Source organism: Trachemys scripta, chromosome 1, assembly GCF_013100865.1.
Source record: "Trachemys scripta elegans isolate TJP31775 chromosome 1, CAS_Tse_1.0, whole genome shotgun sequence".
Lineage (NCBI taxonomy): Eukaryota > Metazoa > Chordata > Testudines > Emydidae > Trachemys > Trachemys scripta.
This window is the reverse complement of record NC_048298.1, coordinates 190,059,684-190,082,811: the sequence shown is the minus strand read 5'-3', so window position 1 is coordinate 190,082,811 and position 23,128 is coordinate 190,059,684. Positions and strand designations below refer to the sequence as shown.

At 41.8% G+C, this 23,128-nt stretch overlaps 1 protein-coding gene across 9 annotated transcripts in view; it reads right to left on the bottom strand.

Moving 5' to 3' along the window:
• Positions 1 to 9,452: 9,452 nt before the first annotated feature.
• The window catches only part of IGSF5 (immunoglobulin superfamily member 5), a 62,572-nt gene continuing 48,896 nt past the window's right edge, over positions 9,453 to 23,128 (bottom strand). For 8 of the 9 annotated variants that reach the window (XM_034753032.1, XM_034753040.1, XM_034753066.1 and 5 more), the window contains one exon: positions 15,539 to 18,436. In XM_034753032.1, the coding sequence (XP_034608923.1) occupies positions 17,939 to 18,436 (498 nt within the window). In that variant the 3' untranslated portion in view covers positions 15,539 to 17,938. Of the gene's footprint in view, positions 11,115 to 15,538; positions 18,437 to 23,128 lie in introns of those variants that run through there. The other variant, XM_034753084.1, reaches the window with a different exon arrangement.

Here is a 23,128-nt window from a genome sequence, read left to right as displayed (position 1 = left end):
ACTTTAATGGTGTTATGAAATAGTACACAGATGATTTCACCTGATATGCTGGATGAGTGTTGGATAACATACATTTGATTCATGTAAGGCCAGTAATTTGCTGGCTGCTCTTTTAGAACATATCACTATGAATAAAATAGGAATTGCTAATGAGCATTAATTTATCCCTTCTGTATTGTGTTTTACAGGTGGGTTGTTACATTGCCCCAAGAAATAGCTGTAGAGTGGAGCCTTGACTTCTGATTAGACCACAAAAGGTATCTTAGTCCAGCCTGTCAAATTAGATTGCAGAAAGAATCACACCAATGATTCTTGTCTAGAGACAGGGTATATTGTATTTTATTAGTATTTACCCAATCTATGAATTTATTATAACATTGTCATATGGCATGCAATTAGGGATGTGACCACACCTTTCTATAGACTTGAGGTGAGTGTATCCCCTTCATATGTTCGTGTTATTAAATTGCAAGCCCTCCAGCACAGGGATTTTTTCCTTTCTGTGTTTGCACATGGTCCAGCACAATAGGTTCAGGCCTTGGGTTGCTATCATAATAATCATAAATAATTACTACTGCTAATAATTATACTAAGAGTAAGAAATTTCCCAAACCTCAAACCAAACTCACATGCTTTTCTGTCTGTAAAAGTTAAGGTAAATATATCTCCCTCTCTCACCCTGCATCCCAAACAGGCCTGATATTTTTGCAGAAATCCATTGTAGCGTTTCAGCAGGTCTAGCAGACATTATTGAGCTGCTAGCTTCTCATTTGTCTCAGGAATTCTGGAATTTCCTCATGTTGGGGTTGGCCTACACGCACACACTCATGTATAGAATCAGGCTGAGATAAGCCCAGCTAGCAGGCTATACCAGCCTTTCTCTGCAGGGCAGGTTTACACAATGGGGCACAGTCAACCTAAGTTACGCAACTCCAGCTACCTGAATAACGTAGCTGGAGTCGAGGTAGCTTAGGTTGACCTTTTGGGGTGACTATACCACATTGGGTTGTGGTACCTTATGCTTCTCGTTCCGGTGGAGTACCGGAGTCGATGGGAGAGCGATCAGTGGTCTATTTATCAGGTCTTCACTAGACCTGCTACAGTGGTTCTCAAACTTTTGTATTTGTGACCCCTTTCACAAACCAAGCCTCTGAGTGAGACCTCCCCTTATAAATTAAAAACTCTTTTTTATAAATTTAACACCATTATAAATGCTGGAGGTAAAGCGGGGTTTCTGGTAGAGGTTGACAGCTTGCGACTCCCCATGTAATAACCTCACGACCCCCTGAGGGGTCCCAAGCATCGCCAAGCATCGATCCCTCAGTAAGTGGAGACAAGCCCCTGGTAGCCAGTGGGATCTCTGAGAGACATTGTGTCTCAACAAGTCACAATGTCTCTTAAACTTTGAGGTGTGCAGGAGAAGTACAGCTGCTATACCACTCTTGGAGAGCGGGCAGCACTGCCTCTTCATCTGGCAAGCTCTGCTGGCCAGTACAGATGAGGGGGGATGCAGCAGGACACTACAGTACTAAAAATAGCCATGTAGACAGGGGAGGCACAGCTTCAGCATGTAGAGAACCAGGTAGGATATATTCCCTAAGGTTCTGGCATGTCTTTACTCACCTAAGCAGTGCCTCACCATCTACACTGCTATTTAAACTTGTGCTGGGGTGGGTGTAGTGTATGTACTCTACACACCACCGTAAGTGTAGACATAGCCCTAATAGGAAATTAATCTTTTTACCTGGTACAGCCAGTTCTTCTCTAACAGGTAAGATTAACCTACTATCAATGAACTAAGTAGTATGAGGGCTTCGCTGGCTAGCATGTGGTTTCTGTTCATCCTTGAGAGTTCAAGGCACTGAACCCATAATCAGTATAAGGACTGAGAATTAGAGGATATTACACATACTTTCAGGCAATTGGGTGACATCCAGTATTACCTAGTTAGGTCAAGTATTTAATTATGCTTCTAGTTCTACATTTGTTTTCAGTTTGATACTAATTTAATTATACCAAATTTGAATTCAGTATAAAATATCAAAATACTATTACTAATACATATATATATATATATATATATATATATATATATATATATATATACACACTATATGGACCATGGTCAAATAAGGAAAGCTAATGATGAGCAGAGAACTTAAGTGCAGAACTTGGAAAAAAGCAACTTTTATACCCTAAAGCATATTTTCATTTGTTTTTGAGATTGTTAAAATAATAGGCCAGAATCTCATCTCAGCCACTCTGAAGTACATCTGGAGTTACTCTGTTGGATAAAGTGGCCTCAGTGGAGTTATTCTGGATTTAGAGAAGCAAAACAAAGATGAGAATTTACCCCAAAACTGCTGCTGTCATTTTATTCTGTGAAGTCATATGCATTTATCTCCCCCCAAAACTGTAGCACTATTTTTGTGCATTTCCAAAAGCTTTGTCAGAATGTTTTTCTTATTTTTGACTAATATTACAGAAACTGATGTGCAAGTACAACCAGAATATACAGTATTTTGTATATTCTGGGAAGGGTTTTCCAAGGCACTATTAAAAAATAAAAAAATATTAAAAAATATATATGACTGATCAGAGTACAAAGTAACCAGTGTGTTCTTTTGAGGTTTTTTTATTATAAATTACCTTGGCAGTAATGCACACTCAGAAGCATACCTGACTGTTGGAAAAAGTCATTCCACTAGCACTGAAATGCCAATTCTAACCCCGGGGAAGGAGTCATTAGCTGAGGTAATGAAACCGAAAGAATGATAATAGATTTATTACTTAAATTGTTGATTATGCCAATTGACCTTTCAGTCAGATCTTTAAACCATCATAAAGTTCGCTTGCTCCTTGACAGGAAAAAAATCCTATCCCAGTGCTAGCAATTATCTGAGAACGGTGTTTGCAAAGCAGAAAATAGAGCTAGAGGAGCAAGCTGAGTTCAATGCACTATTACCTCTGAGCTCTGCAGCTCCAGCTGACTCTCTACTCTGGACTGCAGCTTATGCTACCATATATGCACAGAAGGGGAAAATACAGTAACTGCACTTCAGGACCTTTCATATAAATTGCTATAATTATAGCCACTTTAGCCATTGCTTTGGCTCATCACCGGCAGTAACCCACCAGCGTGTGAGACGCGTGCTGCAGAGCAAGAGAACTATGAGGATGGAAGTTTAAATGTATTACCTTTCCGATGCAGTTAGGCTAGCTACATTATAATAACTGTTCATTGTGTAAAACAAGAGTGGAAAAATATGTTTGGTGTCTGTTGAGCAATTCTTATCCAGTTGTAAAATTAACAAACACAAGCAGGTGCATATCTCAGTAATGTAACATTGGTAATTGTAGCTCCTGGGATCTTCTTACAGTTTCTGTTCTAGAGCACCCCTAACGAGCTCAGAATGCATCTGCTGTTAATTCTATCTTCCCCCACCCCATGGAAAGGGATTAACTGATGAATTTAAGGAGTCTAAGGTTTATTAATTATGAAGTTGCTGAGTGTAGTGGTATAAGAGGGTGGAAAAAAACTGAGTTTGGTGGACAACCTATCAATACCCATTAGAAGTTCTTCATTAATTATTTCTGATTGAGTTCATTGTGATAAATGAACAGCCTCTGCAATGCAGGGCAAAACTTGTCAGCAGTCTGGTCAATGAGGGTCAAGTGATATAGATTTCATTACTTATGCTTATTATTTCTGTAGTTCCACATTGCTGTGTGCAGCACTTTACAGCCCAGTAGGAAGACCAGGCGCCTGCTCTGAGTGCTTATACTAATGAGAAGTGACAATAGACCAAGGATGGAGGCAGGGCCGGCTCTGGCTTTTTGGCTGCCCCAAGGAAAAAAACAACAACAACAACAACAAAACGGGGCGGCCAGAACAGTAAAGCAAAAAAAAAAAACCTGTGGCGTGGCCAGAGCGCGGGTGCAGGGGGACCGGCTTGGGGGGGGAGCAGGCGGGAGAGAGAGAAAAGGGGGCTGCCAGGGCTACAGCAGGGACGCTGCCGCCTGCCGCGAGGGCTCCGCTCCGGTCTGCGGGGAGGGAAGGAAGAGGACTGCCCTGCAGAGCGCTCTGGTTCTCCGCGCCGCCGCCCCCTACAGGGCAGCTGGAGCGGAACAAACAAACAAACAAAAAGCGGCCGTGCCGCCCTAGGATTGGGCAGAATGCCGCCTCGAACAATCTGCCGCCCCAAGCACCAGCTTGTCAGCTGGTGCCTGGAGCCGGCCCTGGATGGAGGGAAAGAGGAGAAGCATCAGCAAACAAGGAATAAGGGAACACTGCTCTAGAAGGAGGCATTTTTACAATGACCCACATGCTTATGGATGCATAGTTCAGAGAAAGGCTCAAGGAGCCTGCTCAGCAGAAGGCCATAATTGCAGTCCCTGTCCTTCCTGGAGCACAGAGACTGCTTCCTGCAAGCAGCCCTCGGAAGCACACTATAGTAAGATGGGAACTAGTGGGGCCATGATTCTTCTACCCCTTCTGCATTGACTCAAAAGAGCTGGCCCAGTGCAGCAGAGGAGGCTTGTTGCAACCCAGAAGAGTATAGCACCAGGCCTGTGCTACCGCTGTGTTCTGGAGAGCTCTAGGAGGAAGTCTTGAGGCAGAATTGCACTAAGGTTATGCAGCGCCACACCACATCAGTTTGGCACTGTGCTTAAATAGCATGAAAAAGCCTAAATTAATTCAATTTCCATATGCTGATAGGAGCTCTTTGTAGATATATGCAACCATGGGGGAAACTTAAAACGATGTATCCAGATAATTAGTTTATGGGATTTCCAAAAAGCAAGCTTTAAACCTGTTACAAAAACTGACCTTTTAATTATCTTCCTGGGGGGTTGAAAAATCTATGCTCCCATTCTAGGGTTACCATTCGTCCGGATTCTCCCAGACATGTCCAGCTTTTCTGAGTTAAAAATAGCGTCTGGGGGGAATTTGTAAATGTCCGGATTTCCCCCCCATGCAGAGCGCGTGTGGCTGACAGGGCAGCTGGCCGGATCGTGCCACTTGCACGGGGCTCCGGCAGCCAGAGCCCCTCCTCTGCTTCCCCCTCCTCTCCCCTGCTGCTTGAGATCACTCCCCTCCTCTCACTCTCTCCCTCCCCATCCCTGCATTCGCAGATCGCCAGACGTTCACATCGGGCCTCCGGCAGTCTGGAGCTCCTCCAACTGCTCCCCCCCTGCTGCCTAGCGCGCCGCTCAGCAGCACTCTGCGAGGGCGGGGACCGGGCTATGTGCTCCATGGGGAGCGCGGCAGCGTGTCGGGCTCCGCGTGGAGCCCGACACGCTGTTCTGAGCGACATGGTAAGGGGGCAGAGGGTCGGAGAAGGGGCAGGGAGGTTCTGGAGGGGGCAGTCAAGAGACAGGGAGCAGGGCTGGATGGGTCGGGAGTTCTGGGGGGGAGGGGTCTGTCTGGGGGTGGCGGTGTGGATAAGGTTTTGGGCAGTCAGGGGACAGGTAGGAAGTAGAGTCATAGGGGGACAGTTAGGATGGGGGGGGTCTCAGGAGGGGGCAGTTAGGGGACAAGGAACAGGGAGGCTTAGGTAGGGGGTGGAGTCCTGGGGGGCAGTTAGGGGCAGGGGTCCCAGGAGGGGCAGTCAGGGGACAAGGAGCGGGGGGAGGGTTGCGGGTTGTGCCCGCAAGGGGAGCCGTGATACTGGCGAAAGAATGACACTCAGTGCCTGAGAGTAAAAAGCAAGGCTTTACTGAAGGAAGAACTTACACTCCAAGCGGCGCGGGGAGTCCCTGAGGCGCGCGGAGGGGCTGCGGAGGATTCTGACCGTCCGGGAAAGCTGGCCAGGCAGGACTCCACTGAAGGGATTCCGCTGCAATGCTATATCCCCCCGCGCTTATCTCAAGGTTACATGGGGTCAACAGCTGGCTACATTCATTTCAGTCATAAATCGTACTCATTATATAAGCTAACTTGTTTACAGACAAAAACATGCTGAACTATACTAAACTACATTTTGGCAGGGTCTGCCGAACAAAGTTCATTGCATGGCCTTCAACTGCTTCCGCCTGCATTCAGTCACATACTCGGTCTGCCACTTAGCTCCTCGCCAAGCTTCCGCAACCTGTCCCCTACAGGGGTTCTGAGGGGGGCGGGAACTGGGAGGGAGTGGAAGGGGCAGGGGTGGGGCTAGGGCAGGATGGGGGCGGGGCTAGGGCGGGGCTCCTCCCATCCTCTTTTTTGATTGTTGAAATATGGTAACCCTACCATTCACCAGTTGCTGTTTTATGAAGCAAATGCCAGTTATACTAGTCTAGTAGTTACTCAGAAAGAGCCGGAACCAAAGTCCGCTGAAGTAAATTGAAAGAAATTCTTTGATGTCAATGAGCTTTGAATCAAGCCCAAAATCTGGGTTCGCATTCATGAAAAAAAAATCATTCTGTGGTATCTCACCAACCCCCAGCTGAATCTACCATGTCTGAATTAAATGCAATGAAATTTTGTATTTCAGTAACTTCTTTCTTCCTCCACTCCCTCCTTCCATAACCTCCACTGCCTGTGGTATTGTTTTGAGTAATAAATGTAAATAATTTTTATACGTTTGAAAGCATTGAAAAATGTCAATCCTGGATGCAGTCTATTTTGGCCGATCTTGTAATAGCTGTAAATTCAACCAGCTTATATCTATTTAAATTATTTTTCAGTCTGATCAGTTTTACTCAGTGTGGTAGATTTTCAAATGGCTCTTATGTATGTGCCTTTGAAAATCTACCTGATTTGACTAGATCTATACCAGTCTTTGAGGTATATCCTGCTGCTCTTGCTCACTCTAAGCTTCCACTGAAGTCAAAGGAACAAAAGGAGCAGGATCTGGCCCTTTGCTATGTCCCAAAATGAGCATGAGATTATACATTCTTCTCACATTAAGTTTACATAATGCAACACAGAGCGTCATACACTTTTAAGGCTTCTAAGGCAAAATATATTCAGTGAACTCTGTGTTATGTTTAAATTACTGAGGTTGCTCAGTACATTATGTTCAGGTGTTATTTTTCCTATGGCTTTCACTCAAACATTTGCTGCCTTGGCAACTAAGTGCTGTGGTAAAGCACTATCTCACCCTTTCAACTCTCCTACAATTCAACTGTAGCCTCAATACCCTGAAGCTCTTCATCAGATGCAACTCTTACAAAGACAAGGTATATATTAAAAAAAGACTTTCACTAGCTGACTTCTATTTGATAACCAAGTACCATACACATCATTTCATAAATGTTTGAGACTAAGTATAACTGAAAGCTCTATGCCATCTTATTGGGGGGAAATAAATATTTAGTCAATAAGGTGCAGGGCCGGCTCCAGGGTTTTGTCCGCCCCAAGCAGCCAAAAAAAAAAAAGCAGATCGTGATCTGCAGGGGCAGTTTGGCAGGAGGTCCTTCGCTTCGAGCAGGAGCGAGGGACTGTCCGCCAAATTGCCGCCAAATAGCTGGACGTGCTGCCCCCCTCTGGAGTGGCCGCCCCAAGCACCTGCTTGCTAGGCTGGTGCCTGGAGCCGGCCCTGATAAGGTGAATACCTTTTGTGGGCAATGCTGAGCATTTGCATCTGTTACTTCTACCCAGCCCACTCAAATGTGAGATGCTTTCTTGTTGTAAAGAGAAACCGCTACAAGAAGTCAAGGCTATTTTTAAATAGCTATGACTAGGTGGGTTCAGGTAGCTTATTCCTAATACCCTGTGAAATATAAAACTGAAGGAGACAACCTTAAGAAACCTTACTCTGGAATGAAATACTGTATGTCCATGAAGTACTTCTTTCCAGGCCCATGCGTAAAGAATTCAAATCAGAACACTTAATAATGGAACATGGAGTGGTTTTACCAAGTTGGCAACCCTAGCCAATGTCCTTGAGAATTTTCATTTTACCAGTTAATACTTTTAAAAGCTATTGTTGGCATTAATGAACCTTACACTAATGCTATGTAAAAACCTACCATAGCTGCATGATTGAACTTCTGACAGCAAAGCAAATAGATGCAGTCTGTCAGCACATACAGTTTGTGGTTCCACTACACAATTCTGAAAAAAGTCAATTTTTTTTAGTTTGTGACATTTACAATATCATGTAAACATCATGTTATGTAGGCATAATTCATATTGCTGTGTCCTGCCGTCTACTGCAAAATGAAAAGAAAACTGCAGAATCTGCTTCTGGGGATGGCTGTGTTTTTAGGGCTGGAGCTCAGCGAAATAAATGAAAGGATTCCTTTGTATTGCTCATTTGCTACAAATGGAGAGGCTCTTAGGAGCATAGAATATCAGGGTTGGAAGGGACCTCAGGAGATCATCTAGCCAACTCCCTGCTCAAAGGAGGACCAATCCCCAGATTGATTTTTGCCCCAGATCCCTAACTGGCCCCCTCAAGGATTGAAATCACAACCCTGGGTTTAGCAGGCCAATGCTCAAACCACTTGACCTAGAGTTGACCAAAAAATGTAATTTCCATCCTGCATGAAATCTGGAAATTTGGTTTTGTCCCAGACTGGGGTGAAAAGTCAAAATCTTGGAATTTTGTACAAAATGAAAACATTCCAAAAATATTTTATTTCAACCTCAAAATGTTTTTTTTCAGCTTTTATGTTACATAATAATATAATATAATATTCAAAATGATAAAGATGAAACATTTTGATCTTATTGAAATGAAACATTTTGATAATTGCCCATTGAAACTGTCTACCATGCTGCTATTTTCGCATGAAACATTTCAGTTTTGTCATATCAACATTTTCTAGTGGAGAACCTGAACTGGTCTAATGTCATAATTTCTGTTCCACGGGAACTTGTGACATTTCAAAATTTCCTTTCACTGGAACAAAAAATCAAAATTTCCCATGAACTGAAAATTTTGAACATATTTTGTTTCAGAAATATCAAAGTGTCCATATCAAAGTGCCTTTTGAGTGTTTTATATATTATATTAAGGTAATATAAAAGTCTAAACATTACAGTTGAAATGAGGTTCTTCTACCTTATCAAAACAAAATGTCTGATAATTTTTCATCAAATCAGCATTTTCTGTTCTGTTAGAAATTTTTCAACCAGTTCTAAATGTTAAATAAAATTTCTTCTCAGTACAATGTTCATATTTGTACCACAATACAATGATGCAGGAGAGCTTGTTACTCATTCACTTGTACTGGAAGCCTTACCAAAGCTATATTTTTCTATTCTGTGCTACAGTTCAGTTTGAATATTGGTGTAACTTTAGGCCTGATCATGGCATTAAATGGGAATTCCCCCTAGCAGAACTCTTGTAGATTTGGGCCCTACATGTTGTTGCAAATGGATTTTATCTTTAGGTTTGTTACAGATTTATTTTAGCCTACACTAATATTAAAGGATATCAGATATAATAATACTAATACCAATACGATACTGATTTTTCTCAATTCATTGTTAATACAAAGGAAGGACACACAGACTCTTAGATATAAATTATTTATGTTATCTCTGTATAATGTCAATGTTTTGGGTCCCATTGAGGTCAATGACAGTTCATTTGAAAAATCCCATCCTAAATAGACAAGACAGACAAAAGGTGGGGGAGTATTCCAGAATTTGAAATATCTTTGTAGATAACTGGATGTGTCAAAATATGAATTGGCCTCAGCATTTGATCTGACTGACAGTAAAATGCTACTAATAATGCAGAATCTGGATTCAGTAGTCACAATTTAATGAAATTGAAAATGCTCAGAGTGCAAAACAAAATTTTCCCACAATTCAGGATCTGGATTTATTCTCTTTGTTGCATAGAATATCATTGTAGAGATAATTCTGGTGCCATCACTTCTTTCCAACATTCAAAAGTACTGATCCTTATGAAATATCAATATATAAATTACAGGATAACTTAGAAAGTTATGAGTATATGGCAGCTAGAGCAGGTTAGAAAATGGTTTTTTTCCATGGAAAATTTTAACTTTTTGGTGAAAAATCATAAACTAAAAATGTTCAGCTGAAAATTGAAAAAGTTTCAGCCCATAATTTTTGGCTGAAAACCAAAACTTTGTACTTGGTAATGCCACTTTAGTGCCTCATGTGAGTTGTAGTTCAGGTGCATCATGCCCCCATTCTCCTCTATAGGCCAAGCTCCCTGGTCAGACTACATCTCCCATGATGCACCACAGTCTCCCATCTTGATGAGCCACTGTGATGCATCATGAGAGAATCTGGCCAGAGTAAGCCAAGAGAGATGTCTGGCTAGAGAACTCAGCATATAGAGAAGAACAGGGAAATGACACATCGAAACTTCAGCTCTCATGAGGCATTGCTACATGAATTCTGAATCAACATTTTTCAGCTGACATATTCTGTTTTTCAATCAAAAGCTGATTTTTTTTGTTTTTATGTGTTCACTTTTTTGACAAACAGTTGAATTTTTCTTTAGAAAACAGACACTTTTTGCAAAAAAAAAATTTTGATTGAAAATCCTCAACCAGCCCTATTGGAAATCTTGGCTCATATTAGGAAATAAGAAATGGAAAAGTTTGTTGATGATGGATCTTGGGATGATCAGAAAGTATAAATTAAGTAATATAAAAGCAATATTATACTATCCAGCAATAGATTTTGCTGTTCCGGACTAATAAATCTCCAGCTTATATAGTCTCTGATCTTTCAGTTGGATCTGGGTGAGCAAACCTTTGTGCCCATGTGGAGCCTTACTGACTTCCATAGGACTCCATTGCATGGCCCCTTGCCATTGGGAAGTCCCCTGGGAGTCAGTGGAGCTCTGCAAGGTGCACCTGCCTGGATCCTATTACAGGATCAGGTCCATCATTTGTATACAGAATTTTGTTGAAAATGTGTATGTTAAAGTCAAGATTGTTAGTTCTTCTTGGTAGAAATTGTTCATTATATGAAAAATAGATAAATCTATGGTCCTGTTTTCGAATATAAGTGAAATTATGGTGATCTTTCTGTGTTGCAGGAAGTCATCCAAAGGTGTAAATTTCAGTGATACAGGAACCTCAAAGAGCAGTAACTCCTATACAAGTGTCATGTTTCTGATTTTCCTTGGGTTGACTGGATAATCAGTAAGTCTTCGAGGTGATACTCTGTTCTGCTGCACCTTATAAGGTACCTATGGATAATTAACAAACAATTACGTATTAGATTATATCAGAATGAAATCCATCAAGTGTCCCACTCAAAACCCAAGCATAAAGAAAAAACAGGATCAGGAAGAAAGAATACACTTATGTAAGTTTCACATGTGACACACTGATTGTAGGACTGACAATTCTGGCATTTGTTAATTAATAATTTGCAGTCTGAGAGCTGCTAGTACACCCTTGTAATCTGTACCCCTTTCAGCAAAAGATGGTTGAAATACCTCTTCTCTGATCTTTTTTACTGAAGCTATTCAACAAGCTGAAATAAAAGTAGGACTTCTGGCATTGTTCTCTTAATACTAAAATTAAAAATGTTAAACATGTCAACCAAAGGGAAGCAATATTTTAGAGGTAGGTCACCTGACTTTGCATTGTTGATTTAGGGTGGGATTTTCAAAAGGCATTGGCCTACCTCTGCTCCCATCGTAGGCAATGGGAATTTTACAATTGATCGCAGTGGGGCCAGAGTTAGGTCTACGCTGAGCACTTTTGGAAATCCTCCCCTAGAAGATTTGTGGTTAGTATAACAGACTTCCATCCTTAATTACATTTGAGTCTGTGCAAAATATCATATGAAAGAGAAAAGACAAGGTAGAATAAGACTCAAAATCCTCAGCTACTGCAACCAAGAAATATATACTTCAGATTGTTAAACCTCAAAAAAATACTGAGGTTTAAGAAAAATAGTTACTTATTAAGGAGCTCCAAAGACAAGAAATTACTGCAAAATTATAATTGTGCAACTTCACAAATGTAGTTTCACAATTGTAAACCATCAGGGAATTATAGCCAATAACCCAGGTCCTCGACTATGGCTGAGGAGCATACAGTGCAAATTAGGACGTATGGAACAAAAAAAAGTTGGCTTTGGGCTCCCCAAACCCTGGACAATCTGTGTGCTAGTATAGTCCCCAGTGTGACTAACAATGATTGACTCATAATAGGCCTGACCATAAGTCCACTGAAGTCAATGGGAGTCTCTCCATTCACTTCAGTGGGGCTTTGGATCATACCCAAGATGAGAAAACTGGATCTCAGCTACTGAATAGTCTTCCTGTTGTTTGCTTGAGTCTAAAGCGTAAGTGCATGAAATCTATGTTCTCTTGGTATTCTGCCTGTATTTAACATCTTAAATAATGCATCTGGTACATATGAATTATTTAATAGGTCATAGAAGAAAATGTTAGATAACAAATGTGGACAATATTGCTCCATTTTTGCTTTGGATTTAATGGCTCCCGGCACCTCAAAGAAAACCACAGGATAAATATAATTATTCCAGGAACATGTCATAAGACAGCTGTCTTCTGTTTCAAACATAAGTCTGTTTCTTTTTCCTTCTGCACCACTGAAACATATGTTAGCTGCCAAATTTACCCACGTTTATTAACTATTTATTTCAACGGAGAGTGAGTAGTGCTTTCAGAAGTGATCAGGTGGCCCATCTCTGCTTAAGAGACCCTTTCAGGGACCTTTCTGCTGGTCCCTGCTGATCTTAGCCTCTTGCAATTTAGCAGCAGTCTGAGGACTTTGCCTATCTCCCTCAGCAGAGTCATTGCTCACTTGTAATTTCCAGAGCACAGGTGATCTTTCCTTTGGTCTGTGGCACCTATGGGAAGAATAGCTGACAGCAATTGTTCAGGTTAAGGCCAAACAATATTGGGCATTTCTTGATACTTCAGTTATAGGTATGGTCATTATGTCAGACCATCTGAGACAAGTCACATAAATAAAAGTGCAGGATCGCTACTTGCAGAAAAATTTACAGATTTATAAAAGAAATGGTGCAGATATCAGCTGAAAAAATCGGAAGGCAAATGTTATGTTTGCGGAAGGCAACCACCTGCTTCTCAGATTAGACTCATAGACTAATAGACTTTAAGGTCAGAAGGGACCATTATGATCATCTAGTCTGACCCCCCGCACGATGCAGGCAACAAAAGCTGACCCAACCCCTTTCCCTTGACTCTGTTGTTGAAGTCCCCAAATTCTGTGATTTAAAGACTTCAAGTCGCAGAGAATCCTCCAGCTAGCGACCCCCGCCCCATGCTGCGGAGGAAGGCGAAAAACCTCCAGGGCCTCTGCCAATCTACCCTGGAGGAAAATTCCTTCCCGACCCCATATATGGCGATCAGTAGAACCCCGAGCATGTAGGCAAGATTCTCCTGCCAGACCCTCATTGGCCATTGATACTATTTACCAGCGATGGCACACTGTTGATTTGACTGCCCCTCTAACATAAATCATATTGAAAAGATTAAACTAATAGTGGGGAGGTTCAATTTGTTTGTTGCACTTAATAACCATGAAGTCTCAAATAAAGACAGAGAAGAATTGCATAGTTCAGAACCGGCTCTGAACTTTCCCAACCTATGGAATTTTTTTAAATCTGATGTTTAGCAAAGTGTAGACCCATGCCATTTCCATAGTTTTGTTGCACCAAAATATTTCACTGTGTTTGACTTTATTAAAAAGGTCAATTGCACCAAACACTACTGTAGTGTTATTGTAAGATATAGGGTTTGGGACCATTATTAGACAATGCCATAATAGGGTCAATTTTTGCTGGTGGTCGTGGTGGTTGTTTTAATAAGGGTGAACTGATAGAGGCAGTCTTGAATAATGTTATGGCTCGTAGATAGGGAAGGGGAAGGGGAGTCTTCTATTGCCTTGGAAATCCCATCCAAAGGTATGGACAATTGCAGTTCCCCCCTCTCCACCCAGAAAGGGCTGAGGCAGTATGTGCACTCCCACTGCAGGCACTACAGAAAGGGATTATGCCCCTAAAAGCACAACAGGCATGCTTCACTATTGCCCTGCATCTTGTGTATATATTTACACCAGTTCCAAGTGAATGAAAAGTGCCTGTAAAAGGCTATGACCCTGCTCTGGCTGAGTTTTACACCCACACTGCACTGGTGTAAATGCCTACACACGGTGCAGTGAATTAGGCCTAGTGTCTGCGAGATCCCCCTGCAGCCATGCGGCTCTACTCAGTCTGTGGCTAACTGGTACCATCTAGCCCCTGGCAATTCAGCATTCCCTAATGAAGATTTAAAAAGATCGGATGCATTATACGGTTTCATACATGAAATTCAGATACTTAGGAGCACAATAGTAACTTCTTGATTTCTATCATTGTGTTATGGATGCCGTGCCCTCAGCTTGGTTTGATGCAAAGCTTTTTCTTCTTTGGAATAATTCAGCACATATGTGTTTCCAGTCTTCACCGGATCCCTCTCGGACCTCATGAAGATTAATGGTTTCATTGTCAATTATGTCTAACGTGCTGGGGGGAGAAGTAGCAACAATGAGGCTTGATTCGTTTAATGAAGTATCTGATGCTGTATTATCAATGTTCCTAGATGGTCACAATGATCCCCTCTGTCAAATATGAAGCAAACTGGTAGCATTCCTTCTTCACAGCTTTAAATCTCTCTGCAGTCATAGCATGAAATTCTTTATCCATTGACGATTGTCAGTAAAAAGCTTAAAACCCCACATGCTGATTTATCAACTGCCCTCAAGGTTATTGAAAGCATAAAGCCTTTCTTATCACATTGGCTTGGTTGGGAGGAACTGGATACCAAATCAATCTTTCTGTTTATTACAGCTCTTCAGCCACACAAAAGGAAGTAGTAGTCCATGGATGAAGCTGAGGATAAAACTGGTGCATGCAGTAGCTCACTTCAGGGTTGAATTCTTTAACTGTGTTTCTTTAATCAGTGAAAGAAAGATTTCAGCTAGTACAAGCACAGTGTAGTCATTTTAATTCTTATATGACATCAAGTGGATGAATGATGTGCACACACCTGCTATTAGGAAACAGAGGTTTGAACTTCAAATTGATTTGACAGATGGCAGTGCCTCAGACATGGATGCTATGGAAATGTGAGATGAATCATAGAATGTCAGGGTTGGAAGAGACCCTAGGAGGTCATCTAGTCCAACCCCCTGCTCAGAGCAGGACCAATCCCCAGACAGATTTTTGTCCCAGATTCCTAAATGGCCCCCTCAAGGATTGAATTCACAACCCTGGGTTTAGCAGGCCAATGCTCAAACCACTGAGCTATCCCTCCCTGCCAACATGAGCTGAAGGTCCTGCCTATTGTTACCCAGCCAAAGCTTCACCTCCAACGGCATTAGAACAAATTGCTGAAATTAATATAGTAGGCGTGTTTCCAAGCATGTCTGTTTGCTTGACGCATTCTACTGTACTCACAGCTGGAGCTACTGGGCAGCACACAGCTTAGAGGCTCAAGCAAAACTGCCTGAAATCAGTGGGAGTTTAACCTGCAGGTTCAGGCCTTTGTTATGGCTTGGCTTACGGTGAGAGGAGTCTGTGTGCTTGTATGCGTGGTGTGTCTTTAAAGAGGCTGACTCTCTGACTAGGGGACCTCTTTGGAAGCTCTGCCAATCAGGTGCATTCCAGAGGTGGGACTGAGTATCAGCCAGCTTGTAGGTCACGGGACATCTCCTGTTTGTTTTAGGTTTCAAGGTTGCTTACCCACATTTGTTTCTTTTAATTCCAAATTTTATTTTAGTTATTTATTTCAATGGATAAATGAGCAAAAAAAGCACCCATCCCAAAGCCTGGATACTCTAACAATAATTCAAATGTACCATATCACAACATCCACTGTGACAAAAATCATGTCACAGAACAGACTGCCTCCATACCCTCAGTTGTGTAACACCATCAGCCATACTCTCCTGCTCACCCAAAGTCACTCCCCGCACATGCCCAAAACAAGATCATAACCTTGCTCCCCTGCCTGGGCATCTGGAAAAAATAATCATCATTGTGTCTATTAACTGGAACCGCGTTTTCTTCAACTGTGTCATGTCCATTTCTTGTCCTATTAATCAAGATTCACTGGCCAATGAACATCATAACAGGACATACTCAATGGTACATTTCACCCTTAAATGTGAAGTTACTTGCTGTCATGGTTTGTATTTCTGTTTTATTGGCCTTTTAATTCAGTTTTGATAGTGCAGTTTTTCTTCTCAAACAATCCACAGAGTCCCCATGTGGTTATAAGTAATGCAATAAATGTGGCCACTACCCCAGCCTCATTCCATCATAAAACCATAACCGCAACTAACTAATATTTCTAATTTATATGCTGTCATTTGTAGTAGTTAGAATGAAAACCAGATCCCTCCCCATTACTGGAACTATGACTCGCGTTAGATTAAAAAATAAGGACTGCAGATATTATGCCAAATCCAAGCTTGGTGTAGCTGTACTGAAGGCAATTGACTTACGCTGAGGATGGATTTGGTCCACGATACATATACAGATGATTTTACAAAATGATCATCTTGTCTATCAGAGGCATTTATGGTAATTAAGTGGGCCAGTTATGGAGCTTGCTTACTAGAGCACCCAGTCCTGCAAGGTTCTGAGTGCTTTCAATGCCTGTTGAAATCAAGGGGAATTGAAGGAGCTCAGTACCTCACCGAGGGTGCTCAGCACCTTTACAATTGGTTCTCATAGCTCTTACTGGGGCAAAAAAACCTGTGGTCCTGACCCAACACTGATGTCAATGTAAAAACTTCAATTCAGTGGACTTTGCATCATGCCATGTAGGACTGAAATCAGTGCTTCAAAGAAAGTGAAACAACCCTAAGGACCAAAGCTAAATGCATTGAGAGTATCTTACTCCCAGAGCATAAATTTAGTCCACAGCTTACCCCTGTGACTGGGAACAAGAAGCACACTTCATTATCATCACTGACAGTAACAAAATATGCAATTAAACAGAATTCTGCAACTCTCATCTTCCTGTGGCTTTTCCTTAGCTAATGCATTCACAGTGGAGACTTTCCAGCACCTCTGCACAGATGCCTTGGCCTCGTCTTCTGCTTGCTGGCAATTTTCTCCTTAGCTCAATATTTATATCATATCATTTTTAAACTGATAAATGCTACAGCATTAGTTTTCCCTATGATGATTTGCCAAATCTTTTGCTTATGGTATGAACTGATCAGTGCAGTTGCTGTGCAAAAGAACCAGTATTCATAGTCTATGAACGTTTTACATTAGTTTCTATTCTGATGAGATTAATTTATGACAGCTGTTGTCTGTGCTGTTCTATGTTGCCAGTTTATATAAAGAGACACTGTATGTTCTTGAGCGCTTTACTCCAAGGAGTAGGGAGCAAGGACTTCTATGTAAACAAAATCTTTGGAACCAAATCCCATCTAGTAATTTAAAATAGCACCTTGTTAAGCATTGAAAAGTAAATGCCAAATTTGATGTCAACATGGTTTAAGATCCTAATCAGAAGCCTGATCCAAAGCCTATTGAAGTCAATAGGAGTTTTTCTACTGGCTGCATTGTGTGCTAGATTAGGCCCTAAATGCCTAATACTTTGCATCTAATTTTCATGTAGGCTGGGGAATGTACTGTACAGAAGAAATGTTTAAATCAGTCAGTACAGAATGTTACAATATGCTAAACACATGGAATTTATTTTAAACAAGGGAAATAAGACACAAACATGGAACTCAAAAATGGAGGAAATGAAAAAAAGAAGACCCAACCAAAACCTTCCTGATTATAATGGAGGAAAGGGGAGCCAAAACCAACAATTTCTAAATCTGAAAGGAGGAGCAAAACAAAAGGTAGAAGGTTTGTAAAAACAAAAGTAATGCTGCTGCACTTGATAGTATGGAAGATCAAAGGGGCAGCTCCTAGATTGATGGATCTAAAGTTCAGGTGAGGGCTTCAGGTTTGTTCAGTCTTGAGTTGCTGGTGCTGGCCTCTGGATTGATGATTCCTGGATTACATATGAGAATCCTTTGGTTTCTGCATCACTAGTTGGGGGTTCTGGCCTGTGGATTTCTGGTACCTTGACTGGGGTTGCTGACCCCCAAATTGTTTGGTCCTGGCAGGAGGGTTCTTGATTTGCTGCCCCTGGGGCTGGTGGATCCTGGGTTGTGGGTGCTGACTTCTGATTTGTTGTTTGTTTGTTTGTAGGTGCTGACTCTTTAGTTGCTGAGTTCTGGGATGCCAGGCCGTAGTGTGTGGGTGTTGATGTCTGTGTTGGTATTTGTGGCGGTACAGGGTCCTGGTATGTGGATGCTGGCTTCTGGATTGCAGGGTCCTGGGGTAAATGATCCTTAAGTGAGGGGTCCTTGTTTGCTGCCTCTTGTAGTTTTGTGTCTTAGGTTGCTGCCTATGATGATTAAGGTGATGCACAGGTGAAATGGAAGTGTGGTATGGAAGAGAACGTGATGATCTGGGGACCTGAGATGACTGCCACCTTACATGTGTTGAGATCTGTATGAGAAAAGGAAGCAGGTTATGATCAGAATGCATGTTGAATAATCACATGATGATAGATACCCAACATGTTTGTGGTTAGATCAGTACATGTGAATCCACAAGGAGTTGAAGACAAACATAAAGGTCAGAGCAATCCTATTTGTGGCACTATAGGGCCTGAATGTACAAGACCTCCTCTCAGTCCTCCTAAGATGTCAGTACTATGGGTATGATATTTCTGATGTCTGCACACTACTTTATTTGCACTGCAGTGAGTACATTATGAACATAATAGTACTCACAGTACTATCAGAGCACACATATAGTTTTGACTAGGAAAAATGCTAATATTTGGATTCAGATTCTATTCATTCTCAGTGACTGTGTTTGCATTATAGTCAATCTCTCCAGGCATGAATACCATTTGAAAATGAAGCCCTGTCATCAAACCCTGCCCATCTCCTGCTGCCACTGCTGCTTCTGTTCTTCTTCCTGCTGATTCCTCGAGGTGTCAAGGAAGCCAAGCACAGAGATCTAATCCCTTCCTCCGTCATCCAGGGATGGAGAGACAAGTGCTTGGGTCTTCACTTCCCATTCTCTTTCCTTCAATGAGAGGGAGCAAGTGTGTTCATTTCCTCTTCCTTCTCCTCCAGGGAGGAAGAGCTAGAAGCTAGGTTCTTCACTCCCCTCACCTGTCCTCCATGGAAGGACTGCCAGAAGCCCAGATGTTTACTCATCCTTCCTTATCATCCAGGGACCGTGAGCCAGGTGCTGGGGTCTTCACTCCCATATCCTCCTGGAATGTGGAAACAATTCTTCACATAATTCCTCTCCCTCTCCTTTTTTCATTTCTATTAAAATACCCAGAAGAGCAATAGAGTAAGGAAGAAGAAGAGCCACTGGTAGTGTCTGCTGTACCTGGACAGAGAGAGACAAGCAAGAAACATAGATGCCTGTGCCAGGGATTGCGGTGGCAGGAGTGTAGATGGCTACTGAACATGCTGTTTGGTTGAACAGTAATCACCAACCAAGAACAAATAACAGGCAGTTATATGGCTGTGGCCATCTGATTTTTTTCCTGGTTGACACGTCATTTAATATCTTGAATGAGCAGCCCATTGTTTAACATGTGTGACATATTGGCAGCTGCCGTAATTGATCAGTCGGTGTTCATATGTGGCCAATCTTTTGGCAGGAAGCCTTGTTTCTGAATCTGAATCTGAAGACTACAAGAAAGCAGTTTTTGGGGGGGGAATCTTTCACCATGTTTGAGAATAATGTCATAGATTCAGTCCACAAATTGCAAAACCACCGTCTCTTCTGGAAAGGCTTCCTTATAGAATATTGAAACTGCTGTAATCAACCATGTGTGAGTTAGACACGCAGAGGTGTACTGAGGAGCCAAAGAGCTAACGGGGAAATCTGCTGTGTTCAGATTGAGAATCTATGGCCACCGTGCTCGGAAGAAACAGTGGAAAGTGGAATTTCTGGAGTTTGTAAAGATACACAAAGTGTCTTGTTGGGACACTTATACATCATGTGAAACCATATTCTACTGTGGAGGACCAAAACGTTGGTTAGATTGCTAAAACATTCTCTCACCATATTGTAAAATACCATTGCAAAAAGTTTTCACCCTCAGAGTAATTCTTGACCTCTGTAAAAGAACGTGCCTGCAGTTACTGATGTAGATGTAAACCACCATAACTTTGCCCTGTCTTCCTCTCTGATGTGAGAAATCAGAGATAGACAACACAGCCCTTCCATGGTGTGCCTGCACACTGGACTGACAGCTAGTTTAAGAGAAATGCTTCATCTTTATATTGCAAGACCATCCAGGGTTCCAAAAATTCCAAAGCTTATCAGACAATGGTGAGAAAATGGGAGATAATGAAAGACAGCTGTCAAACTTCATAATAATGTTGCAACAATTAAAAGAGCTAGTGATGATTTTGATGTTGCATCTTCAACTGCTTTGAACATATCTCACACCTTTGCATTAGTGATATTTTTGTTAGCTAGCAGTCCATCTGAAATATAATGGCTACCCAGAAAGATTTTTGATTATTTTAAGTAGTTATCCTGAGAAGTTTCTAAATTGAATAATATAGAGAAAGATCTAAGCTCACTCTTCAGTGAATTAATACAAGATATCATCAGAAGATACATCTCAGCTTTCTATATGTTGAAACACCTCATTCAGAATAAACAAGAGTTCCGTGTGTTGTATAAACTCATAAATGTTCATAGAATATCAGGGTTGGAAGGGACCTCAGGAGGTCATCTAGTCCAACCCCCAGCTCAAAGCAGGATCAATCCCCAGATGGCTCCCTCAAGGACTGAGCTCACAACCCTGGGTTTAGCAAGCCAATATGCAAACCACTGAGCTATCCCTCCCTCCAAAGCACTGTTCCCACAGCAGGAAATGAACCTGGGTGAAAACTAGGAATCCTGACCACTAGACCATATGGGACTGGTACAGAGACTGGTACATGTTCCTGTCCACAGAAATCTTTAGTAAAGATGAAAGATTTATACAATCTGAAGAGAAACCAGAGTATATAGGAACTGAATGCCACATCACTGACTCTTTCCTGACAGACTATTGGTGAGATGTTAGTTGGCATACTAAAGCTCTTTTACAAATTTACAAGATAAATTAATGTGGAGCAGACCAGCATTTCCTGCCTGTGTTACCAGCTGTTAGAGCTTGAAACTACACTTAAGCGAGGCGGTAGCAGAGAAGGGCACAAACAAGAAAATAAATACTGAACTCTGCTTCTTCATGCTTCAGCCATATTGAATGGCCACAAGGTTCTACATTCACTTGTGTGGCACATACATGCTTTAAGTTGTATCTTTCATTTTAGATGCCAAATATTACAAGGACTTGTAAAATTCATGAGAATGTCAGTATCTGTAATGGTGACATGAAATCTGAAAATAAAGAAAATGTTGTCACATGGCCCAGCAAGAAATCATGCAGGGAAAATGCAAATCTGTGTTGTTACTGTGATTATGAAGGAGTCGCAATCCCCAGCTTCCACTACTACAGTGGCTAGAGAACTGATGTTTCATCTTAGGTTATGTCAACACTGCAACAAAAAGAGCCTCAACTGCAAGTCTCGGTGCCCAGGTCAAGTGTCTTGGTCTCGCAGGGCTCAGGCTCTGGGATTAAAAGTGCCAATGTAGGTGCTCAGGCTGGAGCACAGGCTCTGAAAACCGTTGTGGGGAGTGGGTCTCAGAGCCCATGTTCCAGCCTGAGTCCAAAGGGCTACACTACTATTTTTTAGCCCCATCGCACATGCCCTGCGAGCCTGAGTCAGATGACCTGAGCTCTGAGACTCGCTATTGCAGGTCTTTTTTTGCAGTGTTGACACACCCTCAGACAACCAGGCCTCTTGGCCCTTTAAGAATGGTGGACGCAAAAGACTATGAGGCCTCCAAGTTTTGATGGTATTGCAAGGCTTAGAGCTGTACCTAGTAATGCCCCTTCTCAGACAGTTCAGTACTGCTTAGCATATTTATGCTGATTATCAACATAGTCTTCCTGAGAATGCCCAGAGGTTTTGTTTTTTAATGTGTGAGCCTGGGCAGGTGGGGCTCAGCAATCCAGCTAGGAGAAGGAAAATTCTGATTTCAAACCAAGAACATCAGGACTGGCTGGCTAGTTTATAAAAGCTGTGCAAATCACACGTGCTCTATAAACCACCGATCCCAATTTACAGTACAAGGCAAAGGCCAAGCAAGCAATGTGTGAGGCTGTATCTGCTGCAAATGGAATCGCTTCAATTAATACAAAAATGGGAGAGTTTAAATAATAGACTAGCTAGCTGTACTGAACGCTAACTTTTCTTAAACAAGTTTTATTTGAAAATGAGTCTTGTCTTACAACTATTCATTCAACTTCAATTAAATGTAACAGTAAATAGTAATCCACATGAATCTACATGGAAACCATTATTTGGTCGTATTTCATTTCAGTTGTTTTGTAACACCACAGAAAAAACACTTGCATATGTGCAGCATTTTAGAGCATGTGCAGTGGAACCAGAATCAAGAAACCATCCAAGATAGCAAAGGAAGTGATGCTGTGTGTGTCTAAAGTCACAATCTCACCCTTAGACTGTAGTCAGCAATGCAAGGCCTCAGCACCTCATTCTGAGCATGTAACATCATTTGTGCCTATTTTAAACACATATTAGGCACCTAGTACTGGGCACTTAAACACATAAATACACCTATTCTTCTCATTGTGCATAGCTTCATGCAATAGCAAAATGTTCTAAAATAGTCCACAAAGAACTCACAGTGTAATGGCCTATCCTTGTGAGCAGGTATGTGTGTCTATGTACTGGTGTACTTGTAACTTCTAGCACCAACAGTAATTTCAGATGCCAAATCAGACAAGCCTGAAAATCTAGAATAGCAAAGGGCTGACAAAATGGACAAAACTCCCTTTCACTTCAGTAGGGCCAGGATTTCACCCTTGGAGAGGAGGAAGATGCAGGCATAAAAGGTCTTTTCTGAGTTATTTTAGAAAAATAAATACATAAACCAGAAAAAATTTGTTGTATGGCTAAGTACTTACTAAATCCTGCAATATCAATATTCCAAAGTGACCAAGCAAACGCTAGGGGCATTTGTGAAATTATTGAGTTAGCACTCTGACAAAAACACTGCATCATGAGTTTCACAGACCAGCTT